The sequence below is a fragment of the Balaenoptera musculus genome, chromosome 4, assembly GCF_009873245.2.
Source record: "Balaenoptera musculus isolate JJ_BM4_2016_0621 chromosome 4, mBalMus1.pri.v3, whole genome shotgun sequence".
Lineage (NCBI taxonomy): Eukaryota > Metazoa > Chordata > Mammalia > Artiodactyla > Balaenopteridae > Balaenoptera > Balaenoptera musculus.
The window spans coordinates 60,643,515-60,657,112 of NC_045788.1; the positions used below are offsets into that span (position 1 = coordinate 60,643,515).

The 13,598-nt window shown below is 41.1% G+C and overlaps 1 protein-coding gene across 3 annotated transcripts in view; it reads right to left on the reverse strand.

Annotated features, from left to right (window-relative positions):
- MCCC1 (methylcrotonoyl-CoA carboxylase 1) overlaps nucleotides 1-13,598 on the reverse strand; it is a 62,457-nt gene that overhangs the window by 11,433 nt on the left and 37,426 nt on the right. For all 3 annotated transcript variants that reach the window (XM_036851002.1, XM_036851003.1, XM_036851005.1), the window contains 5 exons: nucleotides 12,700-12,827; nucleotides 9,345-9,528; nucleotides 7,012-7,121; nucleotides 5,023-5,239; nucleotides 2,542-2,628 (listed from right to left, as the gene is read on the reverse strand). In XM_036851002.1, the coding sequence (XP_036706897.1) occupies nucleotides 2,542-2,628; nucleotides 5,023-5,239; nucleotides 7,012-7,121; nucleotides 9,345-9,528; nucleotides 12,700-12,827 (726 nt within the window). The remainder of the gene's footprint in view (nucleotides 1-2,541; nucleotides 2,629-5,022; nucleotides 5,240-7,011; nucleotides 7,122-9,344; nucleotides 9,529-12,699; nucleotides 12,828-13,598) is intronic.

The following is a 13,598-nucleotide window of genomic DNA, read 5'->3' on the forward strand; positions in this document are numbered from 1 at the left end:
GCACCTAAGCCTGTGCGCCACAACTACTGAGCCTGTGCTCTGGAGCCCAGGAGCCACAATTACTGAGCCCACGCACCGTAGAGCCCACGCACTGCAACTACTGAGCCCACGCACCACAACTACCGAAGCCTCCGCGCTCTAGGGCCCACGTGCCGCAAATACTGAGTCCGCATGCTGCAACTACTGAAGCCCGCGCACCTAGAGCCCATGCTCTGCAACAAGAGAAGTCACCGCAATGAGAAGCCCACGCACCACAACGAAGAGTAGCCCCTGCTCGCCGCAACTAGAGAAAGCCCGCGCGCAGCAACGAAGACCCAATGCAGCCAAAAATAAAAAAAATAAATAAATTTTTTAAAAATTAAAAAAAAAGAATCATAGTAAAGACATTGTCAGGAAAACTCTAAATTCCTTTATATATTATAGGGTAACTGAATTTGTTCCTCCCTCCTCTAGGTATCTCTTGACCCCCACAAGAGAACCTTAAACATCCTCTTATAAATTTAATATATGTTTAATATCCTCTTACATACTTAATAAAGTATATAAGTTTAGCATGGTGCAGTGTTAGGTAAGCACATGTACCCTGGAGCATGGGTTCAAATTCTGGCTCCACCAATTAGTTTTGGTGTGACTTCAAGAAAACTATTAATCTCTCTAAGACTTGGTTCTCAATTTATAAAATTGACACTAATAATAACACTGATCTCATTGGCCTATTCTGAAAATGCAAATGAAATAATCCATGGAACGTGCTTAACAAAGTGTCTGATATATATCAAACACTCAGTAAATCTTAGCCATTATTATTGAGGGTAGGGCAGGGTTCTGTGAAACATGGTCATAGTAACAAAGGAAGATTATTTTTCAAGCCCTGAATATTTAAAATGCTGGGTCGTTCTTACTGAGAACATTAGGAGTTGGTTCTACTTTAGATTCACAAATGCTTCTGGGCCTTTAGACTTCCTGTTTGGAGCACTCTCTTATTCAACCATGGTCACTAATGATTAGCATATATTAGAGACTCACCGTAACATTCTGAAAGCTGTTATATTCAGACCTGGATTATTGTTGAAAAATACTACCAAAAGGATGTAGTGAACAGCATGCATGTTGGCTTTTCAATTATATATTTATTTACTTTAAAAATTAAAAAAACAAAATCCCCCAAAATGCAGCATAATTCACAACACTGCTCAGAGCCTTAGTGAAGATCCATGCCAAATTACAGTTGGCTCATCTGAATTACAGTCACACGTGTGATCTTTCTGTTCAGTTTAGGTTGAAGAGGTCACTGAAACTTTGCTGCTGATACTTGTGTTCAGCATATGGGAGTCTCGAGTAAGATACTCCCAGATTTTGGAGGCTGCTTTTTAGGATGAAATGAATAAATACACCAGTATAAAATGGATAGGTTAACCATTTGCAGAATGCTACTTTATAAGGGATGTTTGCAAACTTTCTTTCCATGTACTCAAGGCACTTAGGGCAATGACCATCTAGGTTCAGAATGGAAAAAATACCTAAAGAGCTATAACCCAATCAACTTCTGTGAACAAAGAATCTTTTAATAAGGGACTGGATATCTACACAGAGTTGAGGTACAGAAAATCCCACTCTGTCTGGGGCAGAGGGCGCTGTGATGAGCTGGCAGGAGCATTCTGTTCTACATGTAGAACGTAGGCACATTCTGATAATGGAGTTAGCACAGCTCATTGACACCTCACATTTAAGGTCATCCAGTCCTCCCAGCCCTGACTCTGCACCCATCTGGCTTGCCAGGCAAACTGTCCTGCAGCAAGAGGGATACAGCCACCTGCTATCACAGGATTCTGGTTCCTCTGATACACTGTTCCAGCCATAAGTTTATAAACCACCTTCTGGCTTAGGTTTCAGCCCTTCCTGACTTAAGTTACAATAAATCAGGCCCCCTCCTGAGCCTATTCAAATTAGTTTGCAATCAAAACTCAATTTTCCACTGGAAAAGTGGTGGAAATAGCACAGGGGCCAAGGTCAGAAAGACTGGGTGTCAATCTTGGCTCTGCCACTTACTAGCCTTGAGTAAGTTTTACTGCACCTCCCATGCCTCAGTTTCACCACCAATAGGTGGGTAAAACAGTGACTCCCCTTCATTAACGCTGCTTTTCTTCTTTAAAAGTCATACATGCTCACTGAAGAAAAACTGCAAAGCAAAGAAAGTACAAAGAAGAGGCGGAAAAAAGACTGCCTCAAATCCCACCATCCAACGGTAATCTCACTAATGTTTTGTCATATTTCATTTCAGCCATTTTGCTATATACGTTTTACGACATATTTTAAAAATATTTACCAAATATAGAAAAAGTGTAAAAAAAGAAAAAAATTATCATTAACTCTACCACCCAGAGCCAATCAATTCTATTATTTTAGCATGCTTCCTTCCAATGTTTAGGCCAGGGATCTTAAAAAATGTAATTGATAGTGGCCAGACTGAATCCTTTTTTTTCAGGTAAATGTGCTATATTTCTATGAAGCACATTCCTCTTTTAAAAAAACATTACTTACTGTTTTTACCATCCCTAAGAGTCATGTTTCTGGTGTAACAGATATTCAGTCTTCTTCCACTGCTGGATACAAAAGGAGAGTATTGATCTAGAAAAAATTTAAAATTCAACAACAAATTAATGAACATCAAGCTTACTAACAGGGGCTTCCCTGGTGGCGCAGTGGTTGAGAGTCTGCCTGCCAATGCAGGGGACACGGGTTCGAGCCCTGGTCTGGGAAGATCCCACATGCCGCGGAGCAACTGGGCCCGTGAGCCACAATTACTGAGCCTGCGCGTCTGGAGCCTGTGCTCCGCAACAAGAGAGGCCGCGATAGTGAGAGGCCCGCACACCACAATAAGAGTGGCCCCCGCTTGCCGCAACTGGAGAAAGCCCTTGCACAGAAACGAAGACCCAACACAGCCATAAAAATAAATACATAAATAAATAAATAAAATTAAAAAAAAAAAAGCTTACTAACAAAAGAAAACGTAAGAGGTCCTATATTGGCAGCTCAAATGTGTTTTCTTTGTTCTATTCACTGCTTTAAATTTATTAAAAAAAAATTTTTTTAAAGCTATTTTTTCCTTTTTTTTCTTTTTTTAATATTTATTTATTTATTTTTGCCTGCCTTGGGTCTTAGTGGCGGCACGTGGGATCCTTCGTTGCGGCACGCGGGCTTCTCTCTAGCTGTGGCACGTGGGCTCCAGAGCGTGCGGGCTCAGTAGTTGTGGCTCGTGGGCTCCAGAGTGCATAGGTTCTGTAGTTGCAGTATGCGGGCTCTCTAGTTGTGGCGCGTGGGCTCAGCAGTTGCAGCACGCAGGCTTAGTTGCCCTGTGGCATGTGGGATCTTAGTCCCCTGACCAGGGATCGAACCCATGTCCCCTGAATTGGAAGGCAGATTCTTAACCACTGGACCACCAGGGAAGCCCCCTCATTGCTTTAAATTTAAATTAGACACTCATTTACGGCTCAGGAAATTTTATATGAAAAAAATCCCAGTTTCTCTTGAAAATCAGAATATTTGCAGCCTCAACTCTCATCCTCTGGTGACGTAAACTGCACAGTGGTCACCTTTTTTGACAGGACAAACGCATTCCAGGTCACCCAAATCCTCACCACTCACTATTTTTCTTTTACCTGGCCTCTTTTACTCTTCTCTGTTACTGGTCCACCCCAGACATTTGTGTGTTCACCCTCTGTTAGACAATATCCAGGAGCTACAGAGTAGCTAAATTGAAGCAATTTATTCTGAAACTCCTCACTGTGCTGGTTATAAATTTTAAAAAGGAAAGTGAGAGTAAGAGGACACTCCATTCTAAAAATGCTAAGTCCAGGCTTAGGAATACCAGATGGGGTATACTTAGATGCATTTATTTAATGTAAAAGGACCAAATGAGGACAGAGCACAGATCTCCAAATATAGTTATATATTTTAAGCTTTCAATGTAACTTTCTTGAATGAATCTAGAAATTAAAGATCCCAATAACAGGATCCTATAATAATATAATAATCCTAATAATAATGAAGGGATAAATGGATTCAATTTTTTCTTTTTCTGTTTGCTCCAAAGATCAGAGATAGCCTGAGGAAACATTATGGAGCAAATTTGGGAGAGCTCAGATTTTGCCAATTTAGAGGGAAGAACTTCTTAACGGAGAACTGACTGAAACTGTAATTAACTAACAAATTTTCATTATGAATCTCCAGCTTCCTGAGGTGTTAGGAGGCTGGGCAACAACTCAGCAGGGATGCTGAAGCAGGGGTGCACACGTGTGGCAGCCAGGATGAATCTGTCAGAGTCCCCCCCGTGCCCAGATTCTATGATACAGTGAAGTACCTAGGTGTCTAGCTAGTCAGAAATTTGATCACAGAATAGAAAAAGAGAGGAGGAGCTAACTCAGCAATAAATCATGGGTAACCCAAGGGAATCTGAGCATCTCTGGCGCTCTGTCTTTAGTCTCCAGGACCAAGGAAGTTGCTGCAGGTACAGAGGATACAACAAAGTAGGCCACAAGGAGTGGTGAATAAAAGAAGTTGGAAGGAAGTGAAAAATAAATTAAAAAAAAAAAAAAAAAGTTGGAAGGGATAGCAGCATGGGATGTGGGGAGAACCAGTGTTTGCTTGAAAATAATTCCTTCTCTACATTACGCTGTTAGGTGATGAGTTAAGTTATATTTAACGGGTTAGAGGGTGTTGATGGGCGCTCTAAGGGTGTTGATGTGAGGAGCTCTACTTCACACTAAAAAACACTTTAGCAGAGGAAGGTGTCAATCACTGACAGAAGAAAAGGGAGGTAGGAGTGGCATAAAGAAAGAAAAGCGGGAGTTCCCTGGTGGCCTAGTGGTTAGGATTCTGGGCGTTCACTACTGTGGCCTGGGTTCAATCCCTGGTTGGGAACTGAGATCCCATAAGCTGTGTGGCACAGCCAAAAAAAAAAGCATGTTCAATGATTATTCATAAAATCTTGATAAGCAGAAGAAAGAGAAAAGCATTCCGTACCTTGTGTCTGGATTTTGAAAACATCAGTCATAGCTTTCTCCTTGAGGATGAGCCCCAGAGCTGCCTGGCATAAAAATTCTTTGGCTGTGGTCTTCCGATGGGGCAACAGTTCTTTGCGGTGCTGAGGGATGAAATCAGTGTGCACATTCCCAGCTTCAAACTCTGGGTGGCCAGACAGTTTGAGGAGGAAGTCAATGTTGGTGTGCAGCCCAACAATCTAGGGGAAAAAAAAGCCGATGTCCCCAGTGAGTGGGGAAAACAACATATTCAGAAAAACATTTCTATGGCATCTGCTCTTTCTACTAAGTATTTTCTACTATGAATAACCCTCAGGAAAAACAAAACAAAACGAAAAAACCCACTTCATCATCACTATACATCTGCACACAACACTATGTAATTTACTATGATGAAGACAATGTAGGAAATGGTGTTGGGTAGGTAGCGTGGAGACGTTTAATTGACTCAGGTTAGGAAAGCAAGTAAACGTTAAGAAACTTAAATGAGATTTACTTGCAAGATATTGAAGACTTGCCGCTCAGAACACACCCACGAAATAGGGAAACCGCAAACAGAGTAAGATTGCTGCACTGGGGATGGGTAGGATTATACAACCTGAAAAGAGCTTCCTTCCAACACTAAAATCCAACTTTGACACACTGATATAAAAATTTAAAAAGGTATAAAATTAACCCAAATCCACCCAATAAATGGGATCCCGGGCAAAACTGCTATTTGAGCCTTGGGTTCATTCATCCATTCACTCATTCATCCATTCATTCATTTATGTTATAGCCATTTACCGAGTGCCTTTTATTTTATTTATTTATTAAAAATTTTATTTATTTATTTATGGCTGTGTTGGGTCTTCGTTTCTGTGCGAGGGCTTTCTCTACTTGCGGCACAAGTGGGGGCCACTCTTCATCACGGTGCGCGGGCCTCTCACTATCGCGGCCTCCCTTGTTGCGGAGCACAGGCTCCAGACGCGCAGGCTCAGCAGTTGTGGCTCACGGGCCTAGTCGCCCCACGGCACGTGGGATCTTCCCAGACCAGGGCTCGAACCCGTGTCCCCTGCATTGGCAGGCAGACTCTCAACCACTGCGCCACCAGGGAAGCCCCCTACTGAGTGCCTTTTAGGTGCCAGGCCCTGACCTGGATACTGCGGACACAGTGAGGAACAAAACACAGTCCTTGCCTCCACAGAGCTTACATTCAAGGGACAGATGACAGCAACATCTATAAACAAATATCTAATATAATGTCAGGTGATATGAAGAGAAAGAAGGCTGGCTAAAGGAAGAGAGAACAGCAAAGGGTTCTGTGGGGTGGCCTGGAAGGACTCTGAGGGTCACAGTGAGCAGGGCTGAGGACGGTGAGGAGGGAATCATGTGCAGGAAGAATATTCTGGAAAGGAGAACGGGAACACATGGCTCCATGCTGGGTGTGTCTAAGGAGTAGCAAAGAGGCCAGTGTGGGTGGAGCCACAGAAAAAGGAGGTTTGATCAAATTCACGATATATAATAATTTGAATATCACAGGTTAATAAGAAGTCCTTCTATGAAGCTAAATCAATGTGGTACGGGACTTACTGCACCAAGGAAATGAATGGCTACAGAAAAGCAACAAAATCTTTCAAATGGGTAAGACTGAACATAATTATCTTCCTTCACAGAAAATAACACCAGACTATAGGCCACACGCGTGTCGTGGCCTCATCTACAGGATGAAATAGAAATTTCATACCGAGGTCAACACTGATGCTGATAGTTTTAGTCTTGCAATCTTTCTTTTCTAGCTGAAATTAAGAAGTCCTCAAACTCTACTCTGACCCATAGGAAATTCTTCCACGTGAAATTATTCTGTTTGTGACATATGGGTAATTGGAGGAAATAAGTTGACAAGGGCAAAGCTGACCAATCGTAACAGTCACGCTTGGCTGTAGAGAGGCAGAGAACAACAGGGCCACTGACACGGCCCCAGGTCACTCACACTGTACTGTCGAAGGCTGTACCTCAGCTTCCTCAAGGCTGCCTGGCGGTCTGCAGCCCACACAACCAGCTTTGCAATCATGGGGTCATAATGCACTGAAACGTCGTCTCCTGAAATTGAAAAACCACAGTAACCAAAGTTAAAACTTAAAGAGAGAAAGTATGATAAGTAAGACATTCTCCTGGGGCTTTATGTACATTTCACACTTAATCCTCACAAACTCCTGCACCACAGATATCCTTACCACCGTTTTATTCATGAGGAACTGAGGCTCACGGGGGTTTACAAACAGAAGTTGTTAAGGAGGGTGTGGCCATCCAAGAGCACCACGCCCCAAATAGTCATTCAATGACACACAGGCTGGTTTTCCCCATCCTATCTTCGTCTGAACCTTCTTTTCCCTTCTCATTTTAGGAAGTCAGTACAAACTCCCTCTACCCTCTCATATCACAATCACTTCTGTCCTTGGCATTTCCTTCCCTCCACCCCCTCAGTTTCCTCATCAGAAAAAAAAAGGACAATAATTCCTCTATCCTATATGCTTGTTGGGAGGATTGACAATCAAGTGCCAAATGCCATACCTGGCAGAGCTGATAAACAAATAGCAGCTGTCATTACCAAGTCTCAGAGAACAAGAATGTGAACCACGCACATCTCACTGGTTAGAATGGTTCAAGACAAAAGGATGTGGTGTGTTACACAGAATACTGTTCTAGGACCTTTCTGTGATTTTGACAGGCCACTGGACCCCTCTGAACCCGAGTCTTCATCTGTAGAATCAAGGGGTTAGATCACACTCCCTTATCCACCCAGCCATCCACCCACCCACCTACCAACACATAGTGAACATCTTCTAGGCCTAGGCTTGAGCAAAGTCCTGCAAATATAACATAGAAGACACAGTCCCTCTCTTAAGGCTCTTATAGTCTAATGGAGAAGCTAGACAAGGAGTAAAAGATCATCAGAAGATAACACAAAAGGGCAATGCCCAAGGTGAATACACAAGGGACTCAGGAAACACAAAAGAGGAGGGTTGGGGGAAGCTTCCTAGACTAGATTATCCTCCTCAGTGCCACGATGTGAATCTGGGAGTCTGTCTTAGAATTATATCTCTGTTATCCTTTGAGCACCTTTATTAAAGTATATTGCAAGCTTTGCTTGCCTCACAGATTCTTTTTTTTCCTATTGCAAGTTCCCTCTTCTCTCTATGATGTGCCGCTGATATGAGAAAATTTACTGACTACCAAATCTTGCTGTGGGTTAGCCAGAACTCTCAAAATGCTGCCAGTTTATCATTAAGAAGTCCTCATTCATTTTGGCTTTCCAGACCCTATACAATTTGCTCTCATTCTGTATCTCCAGCCATATCTCCAACTACTCACTGTCCTGAACCCTTTTCTCCAGCCACATATTTTCTCACAGTTCTTCAAACACATCTTTAGTTAAACCCTCTTTTCTTCACTTTTCTGATACACTGTTATATCTGCCTACTCAAATCCACTCCAGACTTCCTCTTAGAAACATGTCCTGATTATACCAGCCTAACATAACCTGTTATTCCTGAGAATTGCTGTATTTTATCACTCACCATCTGTATAACTTCTCTGGCAACTAAAGTTAAGGTGGCAGTAGACAGTGGTGGCTCAGAGCATAAAACCTGGAGCCAGAATGCCTGGGTCTGAATTTTGGCTCCAAGGGTGACCTTGGACAAGTCACTTCTCTGTGCCCTGGCTTCCTCATCTGGAAAATGGGAGTGATAATAACACCTATTCATAGGGTAGTTCTCATAGTTAAAGGAGCCCAGGTAGAAAAATCACCTAGAACAGTGCCTGTACATAGTAAGTGCTAAATAACTGTTATGACCATCGTTATTAATCATACGTGAATCGTGATAGTTCTTGCACTGTCATTTTTTTACTTTTATTTATTACTGTTTAGCTTGCACTAAATTTATTTATTAATTTTTCAGCTTGACTTTCACTCCCTCGAAGGCAGAGTGCCTTGGACATAGCAGTTATCAGTCACCTTAAATTATATTTGGAACTAGGCAAAGTAAAAAATATAAAACAGTACCCACAAAATATTTGTTGCTTAGGCTTGACTAAGTGCTGCTGCATTTCAAAAAAGAGAGTAGTACTGCTTAAAAATACTAGTTATTCTTTAAAAATGACCATTCCAGAAGGAAAAGTAAAGATTACAGAGAAATCAATTAAATCCTTTATTTTAAAGCACACTAGGTATATCCACAAGACATAGGGAAAAGACCCCATACAAAACCAATAATGTACTAACAATTTTTAAACACTGAGACTTTTTGCTTTATTTCACTTTACCTTGCCGTACTCCAGTTTCAATCCTAGTGGCAAGGTCTGCTCGAGGGGTGGAGAGATGCACTAATGGTCCAGCCCCTGGCATGAAGTTATTGTCAGGATCTTCTGCATATATTCTAGCTTCAAAGGCATGGCCCCGCAGAGTTATTTCTTCCTGGCTCAAAGGAATCTTCTCTCCTGCTGCAATCTGGTAAAAGAAGAGTATGTGCTTCTTATGAATATACACCTTCTAGCAGCTATGAGACTTAGTCGATGGTCTTATTCTTTTCTACGTAAAATGTACATCAGGACTTTATAATGAAGCCAAATAAAAACTCTTATTTTATCCACCCACTCGAGTATTGGGCAAAAGCAAAAGTAGATTAAAAAACAGATGCAGCTTGAAAATACTGTACTAATTACAATGGGTTTCTAGAATTTTTAAATAGAGAAAACAGGCAAACCAATGACTAAATCACAAATATAAGTATCAGTGCTTTTTCAATATAATGAAAACTGAAATTTCTTACTGGCAAGATATTCTCAGTTTTCATTTAAAACATTAGCACTCAGTTACCAAATCAAGCTTTTTTATAGTAAATTATTAGCTGGTGTTTAGGACTATTTTCACAGCTATGCCTAAAGCATGGCATTAGTCATCTTTGTCATCTTCATCACCAAGTGATCAAGCAAAACAAACGGGAACATGATGTTTTTTAAATTTTGTTATGTTTATGTATATTGCAAGATACCAGATTATAAACAGGATGATCAGCATTGTTTATCACTACTGTAATTATTATTATTTTGGCTTATATACTAATACAACAAATCTCTCTCTTCAACTAATATAACTTGGAAAAGGCTATTGGAGGGCACACTGTCCCTCTCTTCTCTCTCCCCTTAAGTTTTCCTCCAAGATGAGAAAATGACAAACTGAGATGGCAAAAGATATAGGGAAAAACTCTAACTTAGCAGCACACTGAACTAGACAGGTAAGTGTAAAACAAGCAAAGGTTTCATCTCTTTAAATGTGTAGATAAGAAAAATCAGGAACCACAACAGTTAAAATGAAAGGAAAATGGACTAAATTGAATGGCTTTATGCCATGGTTTTTGGAGCCAAAGACTCTGCAGCCGTATTGCCTGGGTTCAAATTCTGTCTCTATACTTATTCTGTTCTGGGCATACTCATATTCTGGGTAAGTTTCTGTAACCTCTTTTTTTTTTTTTTAATTAATTAATTATTTATTTATTTTTGGCTGTGTTGGGTCTTCGTTTCTGTGCGAGGGCTTTCTCTAGTTGCGGCGAGCGGGGGCCCCTCTTCATCGCGGTGCGCGGGCCTCTCACTATCGCGGCCTCTCTTGTTGAGGAGCACAGGCTCCAGACGCGCAGGCTCAGTAGTTGTGGCTCACGGGCCTAGTTGCTCCGCAGCATGTGGGATCCTCCCAGACCAGGGCTCGAACCCGTGTCCCCTGCATTGGCAGGCAGATTCTCAACCACTGCGCCACCAGGGAAGCCCTCTGTAACCTCTTAATGCTTCAGAGAAAAATGCCTGGCATAAAGTAAGCACTATGTAAGTGTTAGCTATTATCATTTCATTCTAATCCTTTATAATAAAATACTCTTTAATGTTCTAATAAAGAATTCTATTTCAAAAAAAAAAAAGAATTCTATTTGTTTTAGTATAAAAAAGGAAAAGAATGACCATATGTCCGTATTCTAAGATGTGATCTTATTGCTGACTATATAGCGCAATTTCAACCTGGCTATCTTTGCCTATCTGTTTTCCTCTGAAGTTGGCTTCTATCTGGGCCCAGAAGAGACTGACCCAACCATGCCTCTGGGTACTTAGAAATTTGTACCATCTGAGTTCTCTGGGGCTTAGACATTGACTCCTTGGAAGCCCTGGACCTTGGATATTTCACCAGCCTCTCCTGAAACCACTAACCATCTGAACCTGCAGCCTGGGCGCTCACATCATTTCTCCCTTGCTCTAGGAAGCTGGTGGCTCCAGAGACAGGTCCTGGAACTTGAACTCTTGCCTCACCACACGGAGAGACCCCTTGTTTTACCTCTGTTTGGAAGCCAGACTCCAAAGTACCTTGAACACTGTAAACAAGGTCCAATGGCATCCCTAAGTTCTAGAAACCCTCCCCAGATGATAAAAGCCTATTTCTCTTTCTAAAGCTCTTACAGTTTCTTGACTTGCAGAAATAAATGTCTGCTGGTCCCCCTAATGTCCAAAAGCTTTCTCCTCTTTAATCCTTGGAAACCCTTTATCCTTCATGATTTCAAAATTCTGGACTCTTGTGGTTACCGCTTCAGAAAAAAAATATTCCTTTCCTTGAATTCTGGAAACATAAGCACTCTTTCCAAAAGTTTATAAACCCGCTACAGTTTTCCTGACACTTACTAACACTTACTAGCCTGATGTGCCTGGTTTTCATTAGCTCCCAATGCCCAGAAGGCCCAGAAGAATCTTATGGCTCAATTAAAACCACCAATCATCCCCAAGGAACCAGCAAAAGGAACGTTATATTATTGTCCACAGAAGTTCTGCAAAGACAAAATTATCAAAATAATCAAGACTTTAGCATCACAACGTGGAAAAAATAATTTCGTTTCAGGCTATATAAAGAACCAAGAATCCTACAGAGATCAAGAATATTCATACTACTTAAAAACATTTTTTATATTAAACAACAGGTTGTAAAAATCTACTGTTTTCAATAAAGAGAACAAAACAGACTAAGTTATTATCATAAATATTTGAAGGAATAAGCTTGTAGAACTCAGATTCAGCCCAGTGAAGAACAGCTGTAGACTTAAGACTTCAGTAAAATTCAGTAGATGTGTCACAGAAATGTTAAAGTGCTTTAAAATTTTCTAAACATTTACTCTGAATGGCTACATTTATCCCTTCATGGGCCATCAACAGTCTGTCAGCACTTGCACGTGGACCCCTCTGTTAATCCAGACCCTTCCCTTGGCTCTTCATTCCCATCTTTTCCTTAGCTTATTTCACCTTGGCTAGCATCTGTCCCGCCTCTAAAATCTCATGATGGTCTGGACCTGAATGATGTGGTCTCAGAGCACAAGGCTTTGTGTTGAGACAGTGTGGTCACAAGCAAGCCTCAGTGACAGCAGCTCGCCTGCTGGCTGCCCCATGTCTAAGGGGGAAAGATGGTAAGTGACAGATTAGGAATCTGAGTCCATAAACTGCATCAAATGTAATGCCACATTTAACCTCCCATTTTCCTATCCTCATGACAACCACTAAGAATTGGACCCTTGTCCAAAGCGATGCCTCCTTTTAAGAGGTTTTAAGAAGGGAATGTATTCTCGACACTGATTTTTAACAGAAAAAATACTCCCACCCTAAGCTGCCATTCCACCAAGTCAGTTCCTGTGATCATCTCAGTAACAGGATGTTCCACTTGCAGCCTTGTATTCATCTCCATGAAGTAGAAATTGTGCTTTGAGTCCATAATAAACTCCACAGTTCCTAAATATAAAATACAGTCGTCACATTTCCACAGTATATAATCAGTAGGAATCAAAATCTTTCTTGATAGATCATATCAAGTTTTACAGCTGCCTTCATTCAATGGTAAACATTTTGCATTTCATGAAAAAAACATCTCATATTTTGCAGCAGCAAATGATTCTCAATCAAAAATACGGAGCCACATGAAATTTAACAATAGAAAAGTATATTTGGGGTTTCAAGCAAATGGTAAGCCCAAGTTATGAATCAGTCTCAGCTGTTGTAGCAGTTAGAACATGGTTGGACCATGTGTTACTGCTTCTGCGTACCAAGATCCCTGGAAACCTCACTGTGACATCCCATCTCACTCTAACTCTGTGGAGAAAAACACAACATTTTTTTCTCCTGACTGTGCGCTTTGGAAGTGTCTTTAAAAGTCCTTTTGCTAGTGACCCATGGGGAGATTACTTAGTAACTAAACACTATGTTAATGTCTTATCTACTGACATTCTATTAAGTACTACACTTCCCCCAACTTTATTAAGGTATAATTCCAGACAGTAAAATTTATCTATTTTAAATATAGTGTGCTGAGTTTCAGCAATTGAATACAGTCATATAACCACCACCACAATGAAAATACAACATACTTCCATCATCCAAAACATTCCCTTGTTCCCTTTGCAGTCAGTCCCTTCACCAGGCCCCAGCTCCAGGCAATCACTGGTCTGCTTTCTATCACAGGTTTTTTCTAGAATGTCATATAAATGAAATCATATAGTATACAGT